Raw genomic sequence first — 27736 nt, 5'->3', positions numbered from 1 at the left:
CCATCATCCCTGATCACTGGTCCTGCTAGCTAGGGATGATGGGAGTTGTAGTCCAAAAGCAGCTAGAGACCCAATATTTGGGAAACCTTATTGTAGCCTTGTAAGTCTGGGCCCATCACAGTGTCTGTTTTCTCGTCAGTCCTTATACAGCATCCAGACCATTTCTTTCCAAGACCTGATTGGGGTTGGTGAGTTTCCTGTAAAATGCAGTTGCAGAACCAGCTGGGTCCCATGTGCATTGGCAAAATGCTCTCAAAACTTTTCAGAGCTCCTGTGCCAATAATGAAGCATTCCTCTCTTTTTCTCTTCTTCCTCTTCTTCTTCTTCTTCCTCATCAGTATGGGTAGGAGGTTGTTGGTGAATAGCTCATTAATTTGTCCTTTAATATCTCTTGAATTCCACTATCTCTTTCTGCAGGGACGTGGGGGCTTTTAATTCCTGGTTTCTTTTTCCATTTTATTTTTTGATAGCTCAATAGCAGTATTTTTTAAAGTGGGAGAAGGAATCATGAATTAAAACCCACAGAAACTGATGCTGACGTTGGGGCAACGGAGAGGCTGTCACCAATTGACTACCTAGCTACTTGTTGGGAAGCAATAAAACCAGGCTGTGAACATCACCAAGGCTTGCTTGAGAGTTAAAATTACAGAAGGCTCATGGTTGTGAGGGAAGGGCATTGCTGGATGATCTGCTAAAATTAGTACTATGTGGAGCCTTCATTTTAATTTTGCTTTCACCTAATTATAGAAAATAAATTCATGGGCAGTGCAAAAGTGAAGCAGATAGTATTAGATATCTAGTTGCAAGTTGCAAGCAAGTCCTGCAAGCTGTTCTCCTTTTGTAATTTGTTCCAAAAACCATTCAAGACGAAACTATTTATGTACGCAACCACGGCTGCATGGACTCTCTTAGCCCAGAAATGGAAAGATGGTACAACTCTGAGCAAAGAAGAGTGGCAAGACAAAATTGATGAACTATGCCGAGATGGCAAAGCTTACAGGAAAAATTAGAAACCAGGAAGAGGAGGTCTTTAATAAAGAATGGGGAAATTTATAATTCATTTGAAAAGCTGTTGTAAACAATTACATATGTTGGTAGGATTGACAGAAAACTTGTAGTAAAGAATTGAACTATGGATTGACAAAGGATTTATAAGAAATAGAGTTATGCTAGAGGTGCAGAGGGGAAAATTGTTACATTAAGATCCACAGTTGGGGGGGTGAGTCAGAAGGGCTTATATGTTTATGTGTTTAACTCATTTGTTTATGCAAAATCTAAAAGGCAAAAATAAAATTTGTTTAAAAAATCAAAAACCATTCAAGAGGCTATGCTCAAAATAAGATGTACATATTTTCTTTGCGGGAAGGCCAGGAGGGTCCAGAATTGGCTTCCACAGTCACTTGACGACTCCCTGTTAAGACTGTGATCACGGAAGACAATCTTACTCGGCCACGAGTGGTCACCAAGGAAAAGAAAATATAGTTATGAGAGGCAAGCAGATCAGGAGCTGTGTGCCCTGGGCACTCGATCACTCATTCACACATACAATCTGCGAAACAAAGGTGGGATTCAATCTAGACTCTGTTCAGCCCATCTGGTTGGCTGGACTACATGAAATCAAAAGAAATCTTCTTTTCTTAACAAACCACAGAAGGCAGGCCTCTCCCGCTGGCTTCTCTAGTTTGTGACCTCGAGAGAACTTGCTAAGGCAGCTTGATGCTGGCATTAAACATGTCCTTGGGATCTGTAATCCTGAAGTGGGTGTATTGCTCCACAGGGGGAAGCCAGGGCAGAATGCAGAGAGGAAAATGCCATGTAGATGGGACCCAGAACAGGTCAGTTCGGTTCTTGAAATTCAACACGTTTAGCATCTTTTATCGGAGGGCTGCTGTGTGCCGCTTTTCCCTGAGCGGGTTCTTATGCTGTGGTTAGGCCACTAAGTCTTTTAACTTGCCTACAGCTATGCATTTTGTGTTTTTTATATTGAGATGTGCTCTTGTGCACCACCCTGAGGCCTGCTGGTATAGGGCGGTATACAATTTTAATAAATAAGAAGAACAACATCTGGAAATGTGTGTCGGGACTAAACGACCGATAAGCTTCTTTTTTTCTTTTTAATTCTTAGTTTTATGTGGTGCTTGGGTTTGGCAGCAGGAATGGGGAACTGGTGACAAGAACCTTCCGCCCACCCAGCTGCTGTTGGGCTCCAGGCCTGTTCTCCCAGACCATGCTAGCTAGGACTGTTGGGAGTCTGGAGGACCACACAATTCCCACCAAATCTCTCTTTTTATATATATATATATATATATATAATTTTTCATTTTACAATTTAAAATACCGTACTCATTTTACATCCTTAAGATATCAATGACTTCCCTTCTCTTTCCACGGTTCATTTTACATACCATAAATCCCTGCATATTTTACAAAAACTATACCATTCAGTGGGACGCAGGTGGCGCTGTGAGTTAAACCACAGTCTAGGAGTTGCCAATCGGAAGGTCAGCAGTTCAATGGGGTGAGCTCCCTTTGCTCGGTCCCTGCTCCTGCCAACCTAGCAGTTCAAAAGCACATCAAAGTGCAAGTAGATAAATAGGTACCGCTCCAGCGGGAAGGTAAACGGCGTTTCCGTGCACTGCTCTGGTTTGGCAGAAGCGACTTAGTCATACTGGCCACATGACCCGGAAGCTGTACGCCGGCTCCCTCGGCCAATAAAGCGAGATGAGCGCCGCAACCCCAGAGTCGGTCACGACTGGACCTAATGTTTTTGTTTTTTTTTAAATAATATTTATTAAAAATTTTCAAATATAACAGAAAAGAAAAACATCCAAATTTAAGGCCTTATTTTCAATGTCATCTTTCCAGGACTTCCCCTCCCCTCCCCCTCTTGTATTCCAGTTCTTTCAAGTAGATTCAGCAAATTCTTACCCCAAGTTTTAAAGTTATTATCATTAACCCAATTTAAAAAATATTTTCCCATCCCCTAAAATCGACCTGTTCCCTTCCACGAGTTCCCCTCTTTAATATACAATACAGATTAACATAAAAAAAAAATAGAAAAAAGAATAAAATGTAATTTAACACCCTTTGGATTCCAAATTTCCCTCCCCCCTTTCCCGGTTGCGTTCCCAATGTCCGTCAATGTTTACTGTCGTCCTGGAGCTCCCACATCTAAGCCATAGTCCTTCACCAGTCCGCTTTGCCGTCTTTTTAATAGTCTTTGCCGTCTTTTGGTCATCTTTGATTTCAAATGTCCAATCTTGGAAGGGGTCTATCTTCCAACTTTGTCCAGTTCTTGTTATTCTTGTTGTTCTTGTTGTTCTCTCTTCTCCTCTTTTTTTTTCCCCCCCTGCTCTCCTGCACAAATGTTCTAATTCCAAAAAGCTTGTAATTCCTCTACAGAGGCTTTGTTATTCAGGAACAAAACATTACATCAAGTCCCTTCCATTCTTCAATAGATAAATCTATTGTCTCCTTTAGTGTGTAGACCTCTGTAGACAAAATAGTGTTCCATTTCTGCAGTTTCCCAGGAGATAAAAAGTCCGATTCAAATTCCATGCCAGCAATGCTTGTAATGACCCACAGCTCCTCTAGAGGGATTATAATAACTCAGTTTCCTTCCCGATCACACCCACCAGTCAAAGTAACTTATTATTCCTTGTTTTAAACAGTTTATATCCAATTTATAACAAATGTAACCAGCAAAGTCCTCGTAACAAAGTTCTCTTTTTATTCTTCAGTTTTGGCAGCTCCTTTGACAGCTGTCAAAACCTCTATTTCTCCTCTCACGGATCGCTCCCGGGGTTTTTCGGGGGGGGGGTTTGTATTTTAATTCACATTCCACTTTTCTCCTCCAGCCCAACTTATAATTTTCCATCGCGAAATTAATAACTTTATCAAAAAAAAAAGGTTGCACTCGATCTTAGTTGTCAGGTCCTTTGCTTTAGCTCCTCTACAACAGGGGGGAGGCTGACTTCCTTTTTGCACCTCCCCCGCTCGCTCCGAATTTAAGAAAAAAATTGTTCCCCTTTTTAATCCAAGTTCCAATTACTCACGGGTTATTCTTTTAAGTCCAGATTTTCAATGGAAGAAGTCAGCGCTCTCCGCCAAATGGCATGCGGCTTCACTCGGCAGGGGAAGCGGAGGACTCGCAGCACCACCACCCCCCTGTCACCCGCTCCGTAGCCTTTAAAAAGGCTCCTTCGCGTGGTCGGGGGGGCGCAAACGGTGCCCGCTGAGTCACCATGCCCATGGGTTTCAGCGCCCATGGTTTTTGAGGGTCCCCGCGTCGCCGGCGCGGTAGAACCCAGCCCCTGCCGAGCAGGCTCCCTCCGAAGCTCGGAGGGAGTCCGCCATTCGGCGATGGCGCCAACCCGGAAGTCCTCACGACTGGACCTAATGGTCAGGGGTCCCTTTACCTTTATACCATTCAGTATTCCATTATAGCATCCATCAAAACTTGTTTAGGCTGATGAATTTATCTTCATGCTGCCAGCGTTTTCAGGTGTACACTGTTATTTCCCATATATTCAATAAACGTTTTCCAATCTTCTCTAAACGTATGTTCTTGTTTTCTTATTCTATATGTTTAAGTCTCTGAGTTGTGCATATTCTGTCAACTTAAGTTGTCATTCTTTTTGGTTGGGATCTCATTCGTTTTCCACTTTGGGGCTAACAAAACACGGGCCCCAGTACAGTCGTATCTTGGAAGCCGAACGGAATCCATTCCGAAAGTCCGTTTGACTTCCAAAACGTTCGGAAACCAAAGCGCAGCTTCTGGAGCTCCTGCAGCCATTAGGAAGCCACGGAAGCCCTGCCGGATGTTTGGCTTCCAAAAATAGTTCTCAAACTAGAACAGTCACTTCCAGGTTAGTGGCGTTCGGGAACTAAGCTGTTCGGAAACCAAGGTAGTTGGTTTAGCATACATAAATAACCTTTTTTGATTCCCACCAAATCTCAGCACTCTGGTTTTTTTTTTTTACTGAAATCATTTCTGTCGCTTGCAGCCTTGCAGGTATTATTTTCAGGGCACCTTTTCCAGGACTTGGGGCACCTGTTCCCAGAACTGCCCATCTCCCTTTTCTGATGCCTTCCAGATAACACGAAACCATCCGCACCCAGGGAGGCTGCGTTACTCCTTTGCAACTCAGTCTGCATTTTATTCAAAACTTGGGGCAAGCAGCTGGGTTATTTCATAGGTTTTGGGTACCGCCCAGGTAAGATGTGTCATTCCTTAGCCTCTCACAAAGGGGGTCAGGCTGCTGTCCTGTCCTTTGGGTCCCCCTCCTTAAGAAGCCTCGGCCCCCTGTGCCCAACAGCTGCTCTCTTGAGGCCGGGAGATTTTGACGCGTCAGATCTTCCATCTGCTTGTTTGGCTGCTTCGTATCTTGTAATAGTCTGTGGAAGTTCTGAGCCGCTTTAGGAAGGTGAGGCGAGGTAAGACACCCATTGACTGAGAGGCTTAACTTGGCCACTGGGCGAAAAGCGTGATTTGGTGACTATTCGGAGCTGAGCTGTTCTGAGCGTGGGGAGCCTCTACCCCGGGCCCTGAAATTCCAGAGGGGTGCAGCCTTGCCTAACCACTGCTCTGAAGATGAACTGCTTTTGCCTCTCGGTTGCCATCTGGAGACACCGCTCCTTGCTCCTGGGTGCCATTTTCCTGCTTCTGCTGCTGCTCCTCAGGCAACTGACCAAGCAGTGAGTATTGGTATGTGGGGTACAAGGGAGCTTTGTAGAGAGAACTGTCTTGGTACTGGTATGATCCTGACCTTGAAAGACCATTGCTCACCTCTCTGCTTGATTTCTGAAAAAGGGGTTCAGAGCCAACGCAGAAGAGATGTGTTTTTGAGCAGGTGTTGCGGAATAACCACAGCCAGCTCCTTGAATCTGGTCCCAGAGGGAAGGATTGCCAGTCTGCAAGAAATGTATTCCATCCTCACTTTTGTGTGTGTGTGTTTAATAAATACATCGCTATCCTGCTCTTCCTCCCAAAGCAGCTCAGGGCACAATTAGAAATTAAGCCTTGTGTAAGAAGACTGAGAAATAAATTAGCCCTTGGTATTGAGGTATCCTTAACAGCAGCCCTCTGCCAAACTGCCTTTTGGGTTTGTTGGTTCTTTTGGATAGCTCTAGAGATGGCACTCTGTAATTTTCGGTTCCAAGCATCCAGACGGTCTCTTTCTGGTCCATGTGTGGAGCTGGTTGTTGGCCCAGCAGTTCTGTAAAAGGCTCTGCAATTTATCACTAGGTCGATTCATTACCCCCTCCATCTTTCCTTGAGCAATGTATTGTTTCTTTTTTTAAAAGCGCCAAATAAAACTCTGAACTTTCAGACAATAGATAGATAGATAGATAGATAGATAGATAGATAGATGATGGATCTCTAAAAGGGTCCACAGCTCCCTTGACCAACTCCATTCTTTCTGCAGCACCCCTGTGGGGCTCAGGAGCCCAGTTACGTCACCCCTTTCCCGCAGAGCTGGCAGCCTCTCACACTTTTTTGAACACCCTTGTCTAAGGTTCCCTCAGCCTCCTCTCCCCTCTCCTTGGGAGTCTTCTGGGCAGCCGCTGCTGCCGCCCCAATCTCTGAGCTGCCCCCCTGCCCCAAAGAGAGGTGCCTTCTCACACTGCCCCACAGGGGCCTGGGAAGCACCCCCTGGCCAGCCCCAGAGGCACCATTTACCTGGGGAGCTTGTAGTCAGGGCCGCTGCAACCATCAGCTCTGCAAGCCTTTGGGAGAGAGAGACGCAAGAGGGCATCAAAGGAGGGAGGGAAGGGAAGAGGGACAGAGGCCAGTGTTGCCCACAGCACCCCTGACCATCATTCAAGACACCCCAGGGTGCCATGGCACACTGGTTGTAAACCACTGATATATAGATCAGTAATATTTGCGTGTCATCCTTGTGCAAGGGCCATGCTGATCTCTGTATCGCTCCAATTTTAGTATATGTGCTGCCGACGCAAGTAGCAGTCTCAAGATAATTGAAATGAAGATGCACCCAGCAGCTGTTGTAATGAGCACAACAAGCCTTGTGTTGGGTGTGCCACCATTCTCTCTGCAACACAGCTCCCTGCCTGGATAGGGCCATCTGAATATGGGGAGAGGGCAGTGTCAGAAGCTATAAAGTTTTGCAGATTACTTCCCCATTTAGCTTAAAGTGGCGTAAAATGGTTCTTTTAAAAGAGATGTTATTTTTACCCTTTCCCCTTAGGGTAAATTACAATTCTAGAGAGCAGTGTAGTTCACCCCAGCTCTGCTCCTGGGCTCAAATTTCTGTCTGTGGAGGAGAGCAATAGAAGCTTGCTGTCAGGAGCAATTTCTTTGTGTGAAACCAGTTTATCTGGCTTCCAACTTCTAGATACCCAGTAGATCAGTGGTAGGAAAGTGTGGCCATCCAAATGTTGGTAAGTGCCATCTCTCGTCAGCCCGCTCCCCACCATTGCCAAAGAGTTGTAATAGATGAAAATCATGCTGTGTGATAAGCCTTCCAAAATCCTCTGCCTTAGGGTTTGCTTAACCAAGAGATTGATTAAACCAGGCATTCCCAAACTTGGGTCTCCAGCTGTCTTTGGACTGTAAGGCTTTTCAGGAATAGAAATGCAGCTGCACAGGGTATCTGTTGTCATGGATATGGGGAATGGGAAGTATCCAGGTAGGATTGTCAAAGGCCTGTAATGTACATAAGGGACTAGTTTATGAGCATTTAGCACACACCCTCCTGAAGGCATTTCCCAGTTACTAGCAGAGCACAGAACTTAACACGTGGCATTGTTCAGTCCTGACCAAGAAGCCAGAAACATTTTCTGTCTTTCTTTGGCAATAATTCGTGCATAAGAAGATTGTCTTCCATGAACATGGTCTTAACAGTGAGTCCGTAAGTGACTGTGGAGGCCAATTCTGGATCCACACGTCCTTCCACAGTGGGGACATAGGTTTCCGGGCGGGAGTTGATCACAGTGAGGGTTTGCCAAACGTGTCTTCCTCTTAGCACATTTCTCCCTTTCGTCCTGAGTTCGAGCATCTTCAAAGCCCATGACACCTTTGATAAAGGCTGGTCTCCAACTGGAGCGCTTGCAGGCCAGTGTTTCCCAGTTGTTGGTGTTTATACTACATTTTAAAAGATTTGCCTTGAAAATCTGGCGCAGAAAGAGGAGTGGGGGGGGGAGAGCGCACTGCCCCCGGCAGTGCGATCCTGGTGGGGTGCCATAGTGGCTGCCTCCCCTCCCACACTGGGTGCCACGCCTCCACAGGACATGCGCCACGCCCCTGCGGGCAGCACGCCATGCCCCTGCCTGCTCTCCGCCCCCCCCCCCAGTACCGGAGCTTGAAGCTTCACCACTGTGTTGATCACCAGCATTACACTTTCCATTTTAAAGTTTTCTCTATAATCCACTCAAGACAAGCTTCAGATCATTTCTGGTATGTACAGCAAGGAGTTTGGCCATTCAGCCATCACCGAGGGGCAGAGTAGTATAAAGTAATCCCAAGGCTGGTCCTACTTATACATTATCCTTAAAGTGACTAGACAGATGATTACAAAAATACCCTAATACCCCAAAGACCCCTACCCCAAGCTGTGCCAAAGTAACTGTGCTGCTGTGGCCTCTTGCTGTGGCACTGCGGTCTAAACCACTGAGCTTCTTGGGCTTGCTGATCAGAAGGTCGGCAGTTCAAATCTGTGCAATGGGGTGAGCGCCTGTTACTCTGTCCCAGCTCTTGCCAACCTAGCAGTGCAAGTAGATAAATAGGTACTGCTGCAGCGGGAAGGTAAAAGGCACTGTGCACTCTGGTTTCCATCACAGTGCTCTGTTGCGCCAGAAGCTGTTTAGTCCTGCTGGCCACATGACCAGGAAAGCTGTCTGTGGACAAACACCGGCTCCCTTGGCTTGAAAGCGAAATGAGCACCGCAACCTCATAGTCGGCCTTGACTGGACTTAACCGTCCAGCGGTCCTTTAAAGGTAAAGGTAAAGGGACCCCTGACCATTTGTGACCGTCTCTGGGGTTGCAGCGCTCATCTCGCTTTATTGGCAGAGGGAGCCGGCGTACAGCTTCCGGGTCATGTGACCAGCATGACTAAGCCACTTCTGGCAAACCAGAGCAGCGCAGGGAAACGCCATTTACCTTCCTGCCGGATCGGTACCTATTTATCTACTTGCACTTTGATGTGCTTTTGAACTGCTAGGTTGGCAGGAGCAGGACCGAGCAACGGGAGCTCACCCCGTCACAGGGATTCAAACCGCCGACCTTTTGATCAGCAAGTCCTAGGCTCTGTTGTTTAACATATGGGGTCCTTTACCTTTTTTTAAACCTTACCTTGCAGAGAAGTATTGCGGATCAGCCCTGCAGAAGAACTGCTGAGTCTGCATCGGAAAAACGCATCCACTCGCTCTCTGGCTGTTCAGCAGCTGCAGGGGAAGACGGGCTTGGAAGAGCCGGTGGGCCTTAATGTTGTCTTTCTGAAGACCCACAAAACAGGCGGCAGCACAGTGCAGAACATCCTCTTCCGGGCTGGGGAGCGGCGGAACCTGACCGTGGCCTTTCCACTCTATTCCTACCAGTTTGCCTACCCAGAGGCCTTCTCCAGGACGTTTGTGGAGGACCTCCCCACCGGGGCCACCCATTTCAACCTGCTCTGCAGCCATATGCGGCTGGCGGTTGGCGAAGTCCAGGCGGTCATGCCGCCACACAGCATCTTCCTCACGATCCTGCGCCACCCCGTTCAAACATTCGAGTCCGTCTTCCACTACTACCTCAACGTCGTGCCTGCCTTCCAGATGCTGGCCAACTACTCCAGGCCGCTGATGGCTTTCCTGGAGGCATCGGACCGCTACTACGATGCCAGGGATGCCAGCAATGGGCTGGCCAAAAACCCCATGGCCTTTGACCTAGGCCTGAACGCCAGTCAGGAAGAAGTGCCGAGCGGCCGGTGGCTGGGAGAGCTGGAAAGGCTGAATCGGACTTTTCAGCTAGTGATGATCGCAGAGCACTTTGACGAGTCGCTCCTCCTGGCGAGGGAGCTGCTGGGGCTGGACATGGAAGAGCTGGTGTACGTCAGGCTCAACGTGCGCCACAAAGAGGGCGAGCCTCTGCCCAAGGCACTGGTGCAGAAGATCCAGGCCTGGAACTGGTTGGACATGCAGATCTACAGGTTTTTCCAGGGCGTTTTCTGGCACAAGGTGGAGCGCTATGGCTACATGCGCATGAAGAGGGAGTTGGACGCCTTCCATGCGCTGCTCAGGGAGACGGGGGCCAGGTGCCTGTCAGGGGAGCCTGTAGGACCTGAGCGCGTGACCGATGAGCTGCGGCCTTGGCAGCCGGGCAGTGTCACCATTCTGGGCTACAGCCTCAAACAGAACCTCACCTATGCCCAGTACAACGGCTGCTTCCGTATCATCCTGCCTGAGCTCCAGTATCACACTTACCTCTATTACAGGCAATATGGGAGGGACATGCGCCCTTAGTGGGCTCCTGGCTATTATTTGGGGGATATTGGGTGCAATCCTGCTCTCCTCTCTATCCCTTGACCTCATCTGTCCTACTCATTTGTTTTCCATTGGTTCTCTTGGGTGCGATTCCTGCATTGCAGGGGTTTGGACTAAATGATCCTAGGGATCCTTTCTGACTTAACAACAATTATACCCCACCCATCTGACTGGGTTGCCTGAGCCACTTTGGGCAGCTTCCAACCTATATAAAAACATAATAAATCATTACACTTTAAAAAGCTTCCCTAGACAGGACTGCTTTCTAAAGGTTATATAGCGACTTGATATCTGATGAGAGGGTATTCCACAGGGTGGGTGCCGCTACCAAGAAGGCCCTCTGCCTGGTTCCCTGTAGCTTCACTTATTGCAGGTAGGGAACGGCCAGAAGGCCCTTGGAGCTGGATCTCAGTGTCTGGGCTGAATGATGAGGGTGGAGATGCTCCTTCAGGTATACTGGGCCGAGGCCATTTAGGGATTTAAAGGTCAACACCAACACTTTGAATTTTGCTCGGAAATGTACTGGGAGCCAATGTACTGTAGGTTTTTCAGGACCAGTGTTATATGGTCCTGGCGGACACTTCCAGCCACCAGTCTAGCTGCCACATTCTGGATTAGTTGTAGACTCTACAACTAAGCAAATGTCAAAGATACTCCTGGATAAAACACTCGATTCATTTCAATCTAGTGCCCTGCTATACAGAGACAGAATCCAAGCCTCTCTTGGACGACCAAAGAGAATTGGCTTTTCTTCTACAGTTCTCCACAACATACTGTTGTGAACAGGGATTTTCAGATATGAAAGATCAGAAAAGAGAAAGGCTTCTTTGTGCTGATGAGTGTTTGTCTCAAATTGAGATTACCTGACAAATGATTACCTGACAAAAGCATGCTCACTCCTCTGATTGAGTTTGTATACCTACTTGAGGGACATTTGTGAGGCTTGTTTATTATTATATTATATTCATGCTATTATGTAGCTGCACTGTTTTATACTCCCTGGATGTCCCATGATCGTATTATAAAGTAGTTGTGTTCTATGTTATAAATCAAGCACTGCTAGTTGTCTATTTTTGTTTTCCAATGTATTTTTTATCAATTAAAAAATTGGAGTGCTGCAAGCAAATTTTTATTCTGAAAGTGTGGTCCAGATGAAAAAAGTTTGAGAACCACTGACCTGAAGTCGTCTTCTGCCACCTCTGGTTAAGAACCCTTTAACACTAGTCTCTTGTTTACCAGCACAGAAGCTAACTGTGAAAAATCTGAAGTTCTGATGTTTAAGTCCAAACTCTATCACCCACAATCCAGCCTGCGATGCAGTGCATTTGCTTCCTCTTTGCCTTCCCAGCCTATTCACCTAGATTCAGAAAGGAAGGGACCATCATGTCAATTCCAAAGCGATTGGCTTGCCTGCCTTGGAGAACTTTCAAGGACAAAGATGTGCATTCAGGAAGACGGGCAAAGTCTATGAGTAGGAGGAGATCTTGAGGCTCCTCTTAATGGTATTTCCAATTACAAGGAGTCGATCCCATTAGGAACCTAACAAGGGGCAGGATTCAATTAGGCTTCTGCACTAGCTGGTCCCATGCTCTTCCCAAACTGGCACCATGGGTGGGAGAGAATGTTCCCCTTAGTGCTATGCTGAATACAACTTGGCGTAAACGCTTCTTCATTGTAAGCTTCAGCTGCAGCCTATGAAACACCCTAATATGGAGGCAAGTAGCCAAAGAGCTTTTTTCTTTCACAGGTAATATAGCCGATAATTTGCTTTGCAGGTACCACGAGTTTAGTCATGGTCTGAACTCTACAGGCTGGGAGTTTGGGGGGAGGGCAGGGGAGCGGCTGTTGTGCATGTACCAGGGGCGTAGGAAGGGGGGGACGGTCCGCCCCAGGTGTCATCCCAGAGGGGGGATGACAAAATCCCCCCGGGCGGATTGCTGCCGCACTGATCTGCCCCCGTGGGTGGTTTGCCCCACCCCTGGGTGAACAGCATGTGTGACGCTCAGGGTGTCCGAGCGGCTAGCTCCACTGCTGGCTTGTACCCTGTTTATGGGCATCTATGGTGTAGTGGTTAAGAGCGGTGGACTCGTAATCTGGTGAACCTGGTTCGCTTCCCTGCACCTCCATATGCAGCTGGTGGGTGACCTTGGGCTAGTCACACTTCTTTGAAGTCTTTCAGCCCCACTCACCTCACAGTGTTTGTTGTGGGAGAGGAAGAGATAAGGAGATTGTTAGCTGCTTTGGGACTCCTTAGGGTAGTGATAAAGCAGGATATCAAATCCAAATCCACTACAAGAACAGGGGGTTGGACAAGGCAGTCTCTGGTTTGGAGAAGCAAGGATTTTTGCCAGTAAACTGGTTCCTGAGTCGTAGCCAGGTCAATGAAAAGCTACACCGTAAAAGTACACCTGTTGGAGCAGAGCTTTTATTGATCAAACAGATCTGGGAGGAAGAGTGTTGCCTCTGAAGGGGGGAGTCTGGGTTGCCAGCAGAGTCGTCCACACAGCAAACCTGGCTGACCACAAACACACCTGAGTTAAGAAAAGCAGAAGAGCACCCAAGCCCACTTCTGAGAGTTGTCAGTCTAACCTTTGCTTTAGCAGCTGCTGAAGAAAGACTGATAAGGCAGGAGGAAGTGCAGGGAGGGGAAAGAGAATTCAAGCAACTGTCTCCAGGGTAAAGTATACAGGTGGTTGTTTAATACCCTTTTGCCACGGATCTCTCAACCAATATGCAAGGCTCTATCTATCCCAGGGATGCATCTCTGTAGGGAATCCTATTCTCCCCCGATACTAACCTGAACTGTCCCCTCCACTCTTCTTTAGCCTCCTTCCAAAGGGAGACCTTCCTCTACACTTTGAAACCATGTCATAATATTAATTATTCAAGTCCACCCAATACATCATTAACCAAACAGGCCTTGTGTCTCTTTTGTTCTTCCCCAGCCACCTGTTAAGCAGTGAACAACCTCTAGCTTGTAAAGTCTTCATCCCTCAATTTAAGTGAATACAGATTTGTCTCTATACATACACCTCAGTTAAAAAATAGACAAGACAAGCTGTGCCCCTCCCTCTTATTTTATGGGCCTATGGAGTGCACCGAAACAAATTGATGGGGAGAAGCAATCACACAAGCAGAGTAGCAAAGAACCTCAACTTGAGCACAATAATGCACGGGTTAATAGCCTGGCCCTGAGTTCAGGACTGAGTTCTCTGTGTAGTTAATGAAGTTGCCTTGAACTCTCAGTCGAAGAGACAGAAACCTACTTTTAGAAAATCAACCCAGAACCACCTTGCTAAAGGTTTCCCTCTCCTCACTGTGAACTGCCTGGGCTCTCGCCATTGTACAGTCATTTCAGTGCTCAATATCGCTTGCCCATGTTCTGCAGGTTATTCCAGTGTCTTGACTTCCTTTTAGCAGCATCCTAACGATCGAGGAGTTTGGTAACCCCCACAAGACATTTCAATTGCAGCCTCTGACATGGAGTGCTACCTGACTGCTACAGGCTGGAGTAGCAGAAGACAAGTCACTGCAAGAGTGACACAGGGACTCTCCCTCTCTCCTGGATCAAAAAGGGAGAGGGCTGCCGTAGGCATCTACATAAATAAAAATAAATATGTCAGTGGTGTTGGGGCTGCCTCGCCAGCAATCATAAGACGACAAAATCCTCTGTGGTTGTCTTTTTCGCCCTGCCCCTCTTGCTGGGCCGCTGCCCTTGCACAGTTTGCTGGGAGAATCGGGAACAGAGCTCTTCTAAACCATAGTCCTGAGCGCTGCCATCTACAATGGAAAACATGGGGTATTTCTCTTTGGCAGCCGCAGAATTGAGGACCTGCAGTAGACACAAAGGAGGACAATTGGCACAATCTGAATACTTGAGGCAGAGACAACATGAGAAGGTCTCTATGCCGGAACAAAATATAGCTAGTCTATTTCTTCTCTGTTTTGTGATAGCCCAAGTACAGGGAAGAATTACAGGGATCTAACACCTTGTGGTAGAACCCCTGTACAAAAGAATTTGCACATCTTCCTCTCCGTTTGTGAGTTATCATAAAAAAACACACCATAGTTCTTAGTTCACAATGCCCATGAACAGGAAACGGGGAAGCTCGTGCAGCCAATCAGAAGCTACGGAAGCCGCGCTGAACGTTCCAAAGAATGTTCACAAACCGGAACATTCACTTCTGGGTTTGCAGCATTCGGGAGCAAAAATGTACGAGTGCCAAGGCGTTTGGCTTCCAAGGTACGACTGTACTTCAAATCACCTCAACCAGATCCTCACCCTCAACATTTCCACATTTCAGAATTCTGCAAACCCTGCTCCCACTAAACCCTAGGAGTGTTGAGTTTTTTTCAGATCCACACATCAATTCAAAGCTGGCCCCACTGACAGGGCTTGGAGTTGCCTCAAGGCAAACATAACCCTCACCTGTGTCAATTCCACACACAGGCCCTCAAACTCTCTTCTGTGGCTGACGTAGAAGCCAATGGTGCAGCTGGGATCCACCTTGCTGAAGGCTGTTTTCCGGGGTGAGTTGCAGTGGAAGGACTGGAAAAAGGGGATACAGCAAAACGTGACATTCACAGAGCTGTCTCACATCAAGGTGACCCAGAGACTATGTATTTAGTATTGCCAATTTATACACCACTGAGCACCGTAGCTTCTAAGTGGTGTACAATGAGGTTGCAAAAGATCAGTTAAAATCACCCATGAAGTCAGAAAATCTTGTTTAAATGCCTGCTGAAATTTCAGAGAGTATTCACCAAGTGCCTGAAGTTCAACCAGGGTGTGTGTGTGTGTGTGTGTCCTGTCTGATCTCAGCCAAGAAGGAAAATCTAGTGGAGAATTTATCTTGCACAAGTAAAGCCTTCAATATCACCCTGCATCTCAAAACATGTTTTAAAAATGCATCTGTAGCATATAGACCCAATGATTGTCCTGTTTCTCCTCCACGTAGAGAATTTATAAGTATCACAACTGACCTTGAGGGAAAATTAAAATGCCTTTAGTTTTTTACTCCACTGATGAAAATATGCCTTGCCCAGTTTTGTTCTTTCTGTAAGCATCAGAAATGTAACACCAGCTCTTGCTTTGACTACTTACTTTTTACCATACTTCTCTTAAAAGGGCTATTATACTTCCTCACTTTTTAGCAACAAAACAGATTTATGTTTTGGCAGTTAAGCTGTAAACTCTCCACACCGGATGCAAGGTTAACTATTTTGTCACAGTTGTGCCTAAGGTGCAATGATACATACTGGCTCCCATGCCATCCTGGAGCTCTAAGCAGCTGCTTACCTCCAGGGGGAAATTCTCCTTAGTGGTGTCCACAAAGAGCTGGCAATAATGCGGGTCCAGGAACAGAAGTGTGTCATCTGGAAGACAAGAGAAGTGGGAGATCAATTATGGATCCTATTTTGTCTTATGGGAGGACAGATCCTGAAGCTGAGGCTCGAATACTTTGCCACCTCATGAGAAGTGAAGACTCCCTGGGAAAGACCCTGATGTTGGGAAAGATTGAGGGCACAAGGAGAAGGGGACGACAGAGGAGAAGATGGTTGGACAGTGTTCTCGAAGCTACCAGCATGAGTTTGACCAAACTGCGGGAGGCAGTGGAAGACAGGAGTGCCTGGCGTGCTCTGGTCCATAGGGTCACGAAGAGCCGGACACGACTAAACGACTAAATAACAACAACATTTTGTCTTATGAATGAGTGTGGTGGGGGTATGAGGGAGGAAGGGACACCTTTAAACTGTGCACCACTAGGAAATGTTTACGAATGTTTACGTACCTTGGTTTTCAAACAGAATGCGTTCCAGAAGTCTGTTTGACTTGCGAAACGTTGGGAAACCAAGGCACGGCTTCCGATTGGCTTAAGGAGTGTCCTGCAGCCAATCAGAAGCTGCACCAGACGTTCGGCTTCCGAGGCAAAGTTCGCAAACCAGAACACCTACTTCTGGGTTTGCGATGTTCGAGTTCCAATGTTTGAAACAACGACCAATAACAAAAATGGTTCTGCATGTTAACTTACATTCAGTAACTTCTGCAATTGCATTTTGGTCCATACTGAGCATATGAGTGACCAAGTATGGATGAAAATGTATGCAAATTACAGAAATGGATGAATGTCATGCTAACAATTTTGGTGAAGCATTTTGGTGGAGAATTTGGGGTGCCTGCCCTTGTTGGGGAAAAGCAAAGCAGCACATAATAACCCAACATCTGGAGGAGGAGAGGGGAGACCAGACATTTCTGCACCTCAGCAATGAAGTCTATTACCTTGATATCCAATGAAGTACAGGGAATGCCTTGGTTTTCCTCCAATGATCCCAATACAGAAATCCAGCCTCAGAAGCTCCTGCACAAGAAAGGAACTTAAATCACACCACCTTTGACCAGCTCCCTTTCCAAGGGATCGCCCAGTGATGTAAGGAAACAAATAGCTCAGTTGGTAGAGCATGATACTCTTAATCTCAGGGTCATCGGTTTGAGCCCCATGTTGGGCAAAAGATTCTTGCATTGCAGGGGGTTGGACTTGATAACCCTGGTGGCTCCTTCCAACTCTATGAGTCTGTGATTCTACTCTGTGGTATGCCCTGATGCAGAATGACCAGGAGAGACACCAAACACCACCACCCACTTTGAGCATTACGCAGGGCAAGAGGAATGCAACTGGTAAGTGCACTTGGGTGGGCAGGGAAGTAGTCAAACATGTTTAATTCACTGATCTTCTTGAGTAGCTGCATTCATGAGAGCCAGTTTCTCTGTCGTGGCTACACAACTTGGCCATCGTTACGCAGCAAAGGAACCTCCCACCCCACCCCTCCTTCCACAGAATGGGCACAATCCTCCTTAAAGAACTGTTACATTTTCATTCTATCCCATAGAGCCAAAGACGTAAAGGACCCATGGGTGGTTAGGTCCAGTTAAAGGCGACTATGGGGTTGCGGCGCTCATCTCGCTTTCAGGACGAGGGAGCTGGCGTTTATCCACAGACAGCTTTCTGGGTCATGTGGCCAGCATGACTAAACCACTTCTGGCACAATGGAACACCGTGACGGAAACCAGAGTGCACAGAAATGCCGTTTAGCTTCCCGTTGCAGTGGTACCTAGTTATCTACTTGCACTGGCGTGCTTTTGAGCTGCTAGGTTGGCTGGAGCTGGGACACAGCAAAAGGAACTCACCCCGTCATGGGGATTCGAACCGCCCACCTTCCTATCAGCAAGCCCAAAGGGATCAGTGGTTTAAACCACAGCGCCACCCGCGTCCCATAGAGCCATCAGCCTGGATTCCAACAAGGATGTGCCCATTTGAGTCCCAGAGTCCATCTCACACCTATTCCCAAGTCACCTTAACACAGTCCACGTAGGCGGGGTTAAACGTCTCTCCCCCTAGCCGCATGGGCACCAGGATGATGACTGCTTTCCATTCGGCGCCAGGGTCCCACGCAGTCCTGTCTTTGCTTCTATTGGCCAGGTTTGCCACATCATCTTTGTACACTATGGGAAGCAGCAGAGCAAGGAATTCAGGTCCTGCAGCCAAGGGGATCTCAGCCCAGCTACCTGGGCTATGACCTCCCAGGTGCTTCATGAACCACAGGTAGGGCTGCTTACCCCCCACCCCCCTTCAGCTCCTTTTACCTGTGCAGTCCTGAGACACATACACTGCCAGGTTGCCTGCTTCCGAACAGCAATCCACTGCTTTCCTGCAGGGGGGAGAAGGTGCACTTCAGTTGGACACAGCGTTGCCTCCCGACCCCACTCTCCAGCCAGCCTCATCCCTGCAAGACCACCACCAGAGGATTGAGGACAAAAGGAAGAAGCTATAGATTTCTAGCTTCTGAGGTCAGCAAAGGAAGTGGAGCAGCAGAACAGTCCGTCTGTCAGCTTCAGGGCTCCTTTGCTTTTGATGCTTGGCAAAATTCCCTCAACGCCCCCCCCCCAATACAAACAACAACAACGCCAAAGTGCTAAAGACTCAAAGGCAGAAGGTAGGCTGGAATCTGTGCCCCTCCCACTGACTAAACACTGCTGGATCAACACAAGAAGGAAGGAAGGAAGGAAGGAAGGAAGGAAGGAAGGAAGGAAGGAAGGAAGGAGGGGGCAGAAAAGACCAACTGTTCCTTTTGCTGAAACTTCTGGGTCAGGACCACATACACACACCTGCAGAAATACACAATTTAACATTCTGGAGGGACACATATTATCCTTTGATTGCAATTCTTGGCAGCAGGCCAAGACTTGTCTGTTAATTTTAATGCTGTAGTCTCATAGCCCCATTCATGAGATAAAATCTTTGCCTGTTCTCATGGCTTAAACTTTGAATCGGCTGATGCCATATGCAGTGAGATGATCCACAACCCAGTCAAAATGGGGTGGCAGAGGCAGGCCATTTCTGGATGTTCTGTAGATTGGAAAGCCTTTGCAATGCCAAATCTCGAAACACTAAATATTCTTGGCCGAGCATCTTGATTTGTCTTGTGCACTAAGCATAGCCATGCAATAGTTGGCAAAAACACACGGCAAATGAGCTTTTACAACAAATATAGGTCTCCTGATCAGAGCTGGCAATTTGCTCCACCCCATTGCACAAATATTCCTGGTGAAAATTTGCCAAAATCGAGCACCCCTACCCCCACTTATTTCCTGGAAGTCAAATCATTTATTGTGTCTTATCACCTCTCACCTGATTATGTGGGCTACAATAGAAGGCCCATACCAGTCCCCTGCTTTCTTCCCTGAACTGTGCCCCAGTTCAACTAAACGGTGAATTCCAAAGGGTGCTTGCGGCCGATCAGCAAACCATGAGATAATCTTCCGGTGGTAACGCTCCTTTTCCAGTTCATCAGGACTGCAGGCGCGCCTAGGGGCCTGCAGCTCCCAGGGTCCCCTGCTCCTGTCAGTAGGGATAGGTGGGACCTGGTGCAGGTTAGCTGTGCTGGGGCAGGGCAGAGGGGTGGCTTTCATGGGCTCCATCTCCGCCAAACTGGGGGTATAAAGGGCATCTGACCAGGTCCAATCTGAAAAGCGGAACAGAAAACCAAAAAGCGGGCTAAGGACTTCGGCACCCTTCATTCCCATTAACCACCCAAACATTGAAGCATCCCAAATGCGAGGCCGTTTCACTTGCTCAAGACTGCAAATAATTATAGCCTACATTTTGATTGGGATGGCGGTTGAATCTGGTGGCCCGAGCCATTTGGCTTTGCAAGTGAAATCAACTATGTACAACTCGTAGTGCTATTTTCCACCGCTCAACTCTCCTTCAATTATCGATTTTGGGGTGGGGTGGCAGGTGCAATGGGAGGAGGGGCTGTTCAGTCTAGATGGCTCTTTGGGACACTCCGGGATTCTGGGGCACACTGCAGATACCTGCATGTGTGAATGCATGCTTTAAGAAGGGACAGGGGAATGAGAAGGGGCGGGCGAGAGGGATCCCCTCACGACATGACGCACACAGAGCTGTGCCCCTCACCTCTGCCAAGGAAATGGACGACGAGACCCTGAGCCAGCAGCATCTGACCACTGCGCAGCATGCAGCCCCAGCCACAGTCAGTGGTCCACATAGTGCCTTCTAACTGCTGAAATTCCCGTCGGTAGGTTAGCCAAATGCGTGAGGCAAAGTCCTTCTGAAAGCACTCCACATCCTCTGTAAGGCAGAACAGAGACCGGTAAGGAAGAGGCCCGGCCAACTGCAGGACACAAACAAGCCCAGTGGCAGAACTTTTCCTTTGTGCATCACAATGCCCCCAGCCATATTTACAGGGAGACCCTCTAGCTCACGGACGGGGAAGTTCAGGACCAGCAGAGGTCTCAGTTTGGCCTGTGAGGCTGTTTTCCCCAAACCATGCTCACCTGCCCCGCACCTAACATCTTATGGGCAGGCAGAACTGTGGCTGCCAGTGCACAAATGTGAGTCCCAAAGTCCTGATTGTGCACTGGCTAGGCTGGCTGTGCTACAGGCGGTCAGCCAGTTCCCAACAGGGCTCTCACCAAGTCCCAACAATTCAGAGTACCTGTCCCCTAACGCGGTTTTTCACAAACCTGTGGTCAGGGATGATGGAAGCTGTAGTCCAACAACAGCTGGACCAATGAAACATTGCCCTAATGTCATTGCAACATCAGATGATCATCAGGTGGGTGACCATGTCCACTTGTCAAATCTGGCCCACAAAGGATCTGTTGGCAGATCCAGTTCCCCACCCCCTTTCTCTAGCTGTACTGTCAAGATAATCCTCTTCATCTAAGTCAGGCTTCCTCAAACTCAGCCCTCCAGATGTTTTGAGACTACAATTCCCATCATCCCTGACCACTGGTCCTGCTAGCTAGGGATCATGGGAGTTGTAGGCCAAAAACACCTGGAGGGCCAAGGTTGAGGAAGCCTGATCCAAGTAGTTAGGATAAATGAATAAGGATCAGAACAAACTGAATTAATTAATACATCTCAAACGTTAAGGAAATAAAGGGCAGCTATGAGCTTGTAATTCCTCCTTGGCTATCCAAGACAAAGAAGAGGCAGAGAGAGAAAAGCAACAAAGGGCTGGCATGAAAGGACTTCTTGGCCTTGATCTTCAAATTCGCCATCTCCTATCTGTACTCCTGCACTCCTAAGAGGATTGGCAGCCTCTTTCAGAAATGCATCCATTGTCATCGACTGAGGGATTTTACACCAAATCAATAGTGTCTTATTGGGGGTCAGAGGAAGAGGCAGGCAGAGGTTGCATGAAGGAACCGCACAATACCATTGCAAAACAAAAATGAACCTAAGTTCTGGGAATCCCCTCCACCCTGCCTCTCAAGCCACTCACCTTCACGTTCAAAGCGGTAGATGCGCCCAAAGAGGTAGACTGGGGAAAGCTTGCTGAAATTAGTTTTGGTCTTGACCGTCCAACCTCGGGAGAAAAAGGAGGCAGGTAGGTTTGTTACAAGCCATGTGGCATTCAACACTGGGCCTCCACTTCCTTCCTGCGGGTTCATATGGAGATCCAGGCTTGAGCTAGCCTCCTAACCAGTGGCCTCCAGTGGCAGAACTCCCCACATCCACCCTGACTGCATAACAATCTGCACAGGGAACACCTTTCCCTGCACACTTCTGCTTAAGACGTTGCCTTCCATAGAGCTTACCCACCAATAAACATCCACCAATGCACTAGAAGCCACCCCTCAAATGTTATTTATTGCAGTTTGCGTTCTCACATTCACTTCAGTCTTCACGTATGTGAATGCATGGCTGTAGTTGGGAGCATCTATCCAAGAATAGCCTGCATGAACAGATCTCGTTCTCCACATGCAACAACTTTGTTAAATCTCACCTGGTGTTATTTAGACAGGCCTTTGGAATGGGAATTTTCTTTTAACCAACCACAACTTATGGAAGTTTTTACTGATGCTTTACTGACATTCTTATGATTGTATCTTTTGTATGGTGAACACTGGCTAGTAATTATAATTATAATTATAATTATTATTACTACTACTACTACTACTACTACTACTACTACAGAAGTGTGGTTTATAAATACTTAAATGAACAGATAAAGTATTCACCAGCATGTGCTTGCAATGGGAAATTCTACAATGTGCTGAAGCTCAGTGCTCAGGTGTACAAAGAGCACTATAAATGTTTTATTTTTTTTCAGCCTCTCAACTACAGATTAAAAGCAACCCCATCCAAATTGCCCCTGTTCATTCCTGACAAGCCTGACAAGAGAAGCTACCTGGAATCATACAGCGCAGGTGCTCTTAGTGCAGGAGAAAATACAGGGAGGGACGATACGGTGGATTTCTGCTCCCACCGCCAGAATAAAGCAATCAAGTTAAACATTACACAAAAAGAAAGCAGAACTAAATCTCTCCAACCCCACCCCCGCCTCTTGGATTAGTTTTGAAATGCCATGGGGTAAGATAGAATTGTAAGTAGAATTTAATAGGACATTTTCACCAACCCAGATAGATCTGTGCTCACATTCACTCTCCACAGCCATGATTCAAGGAGCTAATGCAGAAGCAGAAGCAGGCAGGGGAGGTGTTCTCAAACCAACCAGAAAAGCATGCAAGAGGTGACAGCTTTATTAGCCCAGCAGAGGCTAATGACAAGATGACAAGAAAACAGAAGTAGAACCTGCTCTCCAAATCGTATTATCTTCCCCACCCCATGACCAGTAAGGCTAGCCATATTTGTTCAAGGTGTGTAAGCCTCCTACACACATTTGCTCTCTGCTCTTTTCGTAAAAAACACACTTGGCAGCTGTTCTCAGAAACAAATACTTACATATCAAAAGCCTGTGCTCAGCCTCCAAATCTAACAGGGATTTTGGGTAAGCTTGGCATGAAAGTGCCTTTTGTCAATGAATGAATGCTTTTGTTGCAAGACCTGGAGATTTGCCATATCCCAGAGGACATGGCAGAATTCCAGATCTCAACATATGGAGGAATTTCAGAGGAGCTCTTGCAGCACAAACAAAGGAAGTCACTCCATGGCACAACAAGTCGTGCCAAATAAAGGAAGTCACTTCATGGCACAACAAGACAAAGGCCAACATGAGAATCAGGCCTCTCAAGAGTGCAGGCTACAAATTGTCTTGAAGTTTGGGGCCATCTTGATTCTCAAAGACAACATCTACCCACAAGCCTTATGACACTGAAATCTGGGAATATCCTGGGTCTCCCAAAATTATACAAAGCCAAATGCTAATAATTCTACTGAGTACTCCCAGAGCCATACCTTCTATGTCACTGTAGGCTAAAACTAGCACACTGGCAATTTAGTATTTAATTCCATAAAATTTATATACCACTTAATTGCAAAAAACAAACACCTTCAAAGTGGTTTAAAAACAACAAAACAAAATTAGTTCAAAACAACTATTTAAAATATTTATAAAATAAATTAAACATTAAGTTAAAAACCTGATTAAAACACAACTGAGATGCATACATGTTTAATTTCTGGTTTAAGATTCTAGACATAGATGATTAGTGGCTAACAAAGCTTTCTCAATAAACAATTTTCAATTGTTCATTTTTTAAGATAAGGATGCATTGCTTAAAAAGAGAATCCAACCACTATCCCCCTTTTTGTTCTGACTTAAAACCAGAAACTGCTACTATATTTTGGAATATTGGGGCTAGAAGTTTATGGTTCATTTTTTCTAGCTTTTAATATTTTTATAATATTAAATATTTTTATAATTGTACGATTCTGTAATTTAATTGTATGCCACCTTTGGTGGGGGTTTTCCCTCTTAAATGAAGCACAAACATTATTTAAACTTGTCAAGTGGAGGACTAAGCAGAAGGAGGATTATTTCCCTTAATTTCCATGCAACAACTCTAAGTCTGACTCACCATATTTCACATTGTTCCAGACAGAGAAGAGTTTGCTTTTGATCTTGTCCACTTCATCAGGTTCGCTATGTTGGCTGCGTGCGGCACCCCCTCCGGGGAAGAGCCCTGGGTAGTTCGCCCCTTGACTGCTGGACCTGGGATTAAAGAGTTGCCTTCCGTCTGAGTGGCGCAGCTCATCCTGGCTTAAGTACTGCACTGAGGTGGGTGACACGGAATTCATTTAACAACTGGGACCAGTGCAGGCTGCGTCTTCTGTGGGGGGTTGGGATGAAACTTCCATGTGCCTCGCCAGGGAAGCAGAACTGCAGAAGCATCAGAAACAAGGGTGAGAATCTCACTAAAAAAGCAACTAAGGAAGCTCAAAGGCCCCAAACATTTTAAAGTACAAATCAATGCATTTGCAAACAAGACTCATGTTACCCCCACCTCCTGCTCTGTCTGTCTGTCTGACTCAAACTTTCATGGTCAGCAGTATGAGATGTGTCAAGGAAAAACATTTAAGGGACGCTAAGCTGTAAAGAGCAAATGGGAGAATTCATCCAAAGTCTGCCTCTTTTTCAAACAATGGCTGTGAATCCCTGGCATCTCCAGTTTAAAGGATCTCTTTCACCAGGACTAAGAACAACTGTGTCTTAGACTGGACTAAGAGAGTGGAAAGGAATCAGAGAAAATCCTACAGCTCCCCCCCCCCTACCCAGCACCCTCTGCCTCCTTTAAATGAAAGCTGTGTAAACCAGGGGTCAGAACCTTTTTCAGCCGTGGGCTGGTCCACTGTCCCTCAGACCATGTGGTGGGCTGGACTATATCTTTTTTTTGGGGGGGGGGGGAGGAATGACCGAATTCCTATGCCCCAGAAATAACCCAGAGATGCATTTTAAATAAAAGGACATATTCTACCCATGTAAAAACACACTGATTCCAGATTGTCCGTGGGCTGGATTGAGGTGATTGGGCCGCATCCAGTCCATGGGCCTTAGGTTGCCTACCCCTGGTGTAAATCATGGTTTTTATCAGTCCAGAGACTGACCACCACCATCTCCCCAGCTGAACCTTTTTGAGCAGCATACAGTATTCTGAACCAGTAACAACAGGGTGCGGGGAGAAAGTGAAAGGCACCATATTTCAAGCAATATACAGTGGTACCTCGGGTTAAGTACTTAATTCGTTCTGGAGGTCCGCTCTTAACCTGAAGCACCACTTTAGCTAATGGGGCCTCCTGCTGCCGCTGGAGCACAATTTCTGTTCTCATCCTGAAGCAAAGTTCTTAACCTGAAGCACTATTTCTGGGTTAGCGGATTCTGTAACCTGAAGCGTATGTAACCCGAGGTACCACTGTATTGGGAAGTCTTTAATGTCTAATGTTTTATCGTGCTTTTAATATTCTGTTGGGAGCCACCCAGAATGGCTGGGGAAACCCGACCAGATGGGCGAGGTATAATAATAATAATAATAATAATAATAATAATAATAATAATAATAATAATAATTTTACTATTAATATTATTATTATTTCAGCAGGCAGGCGTCGCAGAAAGAGTGAAGGGAAAGGCGCCTGCTTGATCTCCACAGGCAGGGAGCTCCCAAATGCAGGCGATGCCCCACTAAGCGGCCGAGGGACCCTCTCCCCCTCCCAACCCAGCAAGCGCGGCCCTAGCAACCCAGCTCGCCCCCAGCAACCAGCGCCCATTCCACCGCCACGGAAAGCTTCCCCTCTCCCTCCTGCAGCGACACACGGCCCAGGCGAGCCCCGCTTCCCCCCGGACCCCCTCACACCCAACCTGGGTGGGCATGGGACGAGGTAGCCCGTTTCCCCGGGGCGAGCCGCTGCCGTTCAGTCCGCCATGACTTGCGGAGACCCTTCCTCCGCGAGCGGCAGCGACAGCGCCACCGCCATCTTAGATCCCCGGAAGCAGCTGAGAAGCACCCGACGTCCGGGCGGAAATGGTCCTTCGCCCTCAGACGGCTGCCGGAAGTGGCTGCTCTCCCCTTGGCGAACCTAGAGATAGAAATGTAGAGGAGGAAAAGCTCAACCTTGGAGAGCCTCACCACCACAAGACTACAACTCCCATCATCCCTAGCGGGAAGGACTAGGGGTCAAGGATGATGGGAGTTGTAGTCCAACAATATCTTGGGAGGCTGAAGGTTGAGCAAAAATCATAGAATTGGAAGGGATCCACCAACCTCCTGCAATTTCAGAAATCATATATATATAGTTTATTTATTTATACTTTTCAAGTTTATATGTTTCACTAATTTTATACATTGCACTAATTTTGCAATCATTTTAACATTTCAAAACTTGACTTCCTTCCCCCTCTTTCTGCCGTTCCTTAAATTTGTTTTTAATATCATCTGCATATCCATATTAACTTAATTTGCTCATTTATTCATCTTTAAATATATACTCTTATGAAACTGCTGGTTATTGTAAAAATGCTGCCAATGTTTTTATCTGTTTATCATTTATCTGTAAATATTTAATAAAACATTTCCATTCTTTTATTTAAAAAATATTATCTTGATTTTTTATTCTTCCTGTAAGTTTCACCATTTCTGCATATCCATAAGTTTTTGTATCCATTCTTCTTTTGCTGGGACTTCTGCTTCTTTCCATTTTGGGGCAAGTAACATTCTTGCTGCTGTAGTACCATACATGAATAAGTTTCTATACATTTTAGGTAGTTCTGTCCCTATAATTCTCAAAAGAAAAGCTTCTGGATTATTATTATTTTTTGCAAAGGTTCTTTTAAACATCTTTTTCATTACATTACATATCATTTCAGAAATCTAAGCTGATGCATCCATGACAGAGAGACAGCTGCACTAAAGGATGAAATAGACACACAAACCAGACTCACAGTGTACCCTGTTCAATTTGAAACCTCTCTCTCTCTCTCTGCAGTCATACCTCAAACCCCTTGGCTCCCAAACAAATCAGTTCCCGAATGACGGAAACCCGGAAGTGAGTGTTTCAGTTTTCGAATGACTTTCGGAAGCCAAACGTCCAGCGCACCTTCTGTGGCTTCCGATTGGCTGCAGGACACTCCTGCAGCCAATCGGAAGCCGTGCCTTGGTTTTCAAACGGTTCCAGGAGTCGAACGGACTCCCAGAATGCATTCTGTTTGAGAACCAAGGTACGCCTGTATATATTTTCGCATGGGGGCTGGGGCTGGCTCAGGCTGTAGCACACCATAAGCTCATGTCTGGAACAGGGGTGAATGGCCAAAGAAGGCCTCAAGGGGAATGGCCAGGAGGCGGATTTGCCTGATGCTGCTACTTTCACCCTCCTCCGTCTGCTGCCTGAGGCAACTGCCCTGCTCTGCCTAATGGTAGAGCCAGCCTCGGACACATCATTGCTTTCGCCAGTGCACAGAAAAGTCCATGAACTGTAAATGGGAAGTCTGTGTGGAGCTCTTCAACCCTTTCTCAATGACCAGAGTTCTTCAATTTAGTAATAGGAAAATGAAATCCTTGGCTCCGCTGTCGGGGTTGGATAAGGAAGTTCTGAACACGGCCTTTGGTTCTTCCCTCTCGCTTCCCGAAAAGGACAGCTGAGGACAGACTTGCATTACGGTATTTCCAGAAGAGGGACTATCACACTGTGGTTGCAATGCAAAGTCAGAAGGCTTTCCTCTGCTGGGAATACGGTGGCTGATTTCTTGTAGTTCAGTCAGTGTACAGTGGTACCTCAGGTTAAGAACTTAATTCATTCCAGAGGTCCGTTCTTAACCTGAAACTGTTCTTAACCTGAAACACCACTTTAGCTAATGGGGCCTCCCACTGCCGCCGCACTGCCGGAGTACGATTTCTGTTCTCATCCTGAAGCAAAGTTCTTAACCCGAGGTAGTATTTCTGGGTTAGCCGAGCTGTAACCTGAAGCATACGTAACCTGAAGCGTATGTAAC

General features: G+C 46.8%; 2 protein-coding genes across 2 annotated transcripts; one reads left to right on the top strand and one right to left on the bottom strand.

Annotated features, from left to right (window-relative positions):
* Positions 1-47: 47 nt before the first annotated feature.
* LOC309332285 (galactosylceramide sulfotransferase-like) lies at positions 48-11559 on the top strand. Its single transcript, XM_081845378.1, has 2 exons — positions 48-1835; positions 9322-11559. The coding sequence occupies exons 1-2, from the start codon at positions 1717-1719 to the stop codon at positions 10460-10462; spliced, it is 1260 nt and encodes a 419-aa protein (XP_081701504.1). The 5' UTR covers positions 48-1716; the 3' UTR covers positions 10463-11559.
* Positions 11560-12886: 1327 nt separating this feature from the next.
* ATG4D (autophagy related 4D cysteine peptidase) lies at positions 12887-25768 on the bottom strand. Its single transcript, XM_081845302.1, has 11 exons — positions 25610-25768; positions 23832-24133; positions 21293-21376; positions 19960-20133; positions 19171-19504; positions 18126-18190; positions 17836-17984; positions 16764-16842; positions 15783-15859; positions 14913-15032; positions 12887-14315 (listed from the first exon to the last, which is right to left on the bottom strand). Exons 2-11 carry the CDS (start codon positions 24049-24051, stop codon positions 14133-14135), a joined length of 1485 nt encoding a protein of 494 aa, XP_081701428.1. The 5' UTR covers positions 24052-24133; positions 25610-25768; the 3' UTR covers positions 12887-14132.
* Between the last annotated feature and the right edge of the window lie 1968 nt (positions 25769-27736).

This window comes from Podarcis erhardii (genome assembly GCF_964252035.2).
Source record: "Podarcis erhardii genome assembly, chromosome: 17".
Taxonomy (NCBI): domain Eukaryota; kingdom Metazoa; phylum Chordata; class Lepidosauria; order Squamata; family Lacertidae; genus Podarcis; species Podarcis erhardii.
The sequence above is the reverse complement of the archived record's forward strand: the minus strand, read 5'-3'. Positions and strand labels throughout refer to the sequence as shown.

Coding starts and splice junctions, on each gene's coding strand:
- LOC309332285 (XM_081845378.1), top strand. CDS start 1,717: ATGCTGGCATTAAACATGTCCTTGGGATCTGTAATCCTGAAGTGGGTG. Junction 1,836..9,321: donor GTAGATGGGACCCAGAACAG/GTCAGTTCGGTT, acceptor CTTACCTTGCAG/AGAAGTATTGCGGATCAGCC.
- ATG4D (XM_081845302.1), bottom strand. CDS start 24,051: ATGAATTCCGTGTCACCCACCTCAGTGCAGTACTTAAGCCAGGATGAG. Junction 18,191..19,170: donor ATTGTAGCCCACATAATCAG/GTGAGAGGTGAT, acceptor TCCCCCCTGCAG/GAAAGCAGTGGATTGCTGTT. Junction 16,843..17,835: donor CCTACGTGGACTGTGTTAAG/GTGACTTGGGAA, acceptor TTTCTTGTGCAG/GAGCTTCTGAGGCTGGATTT.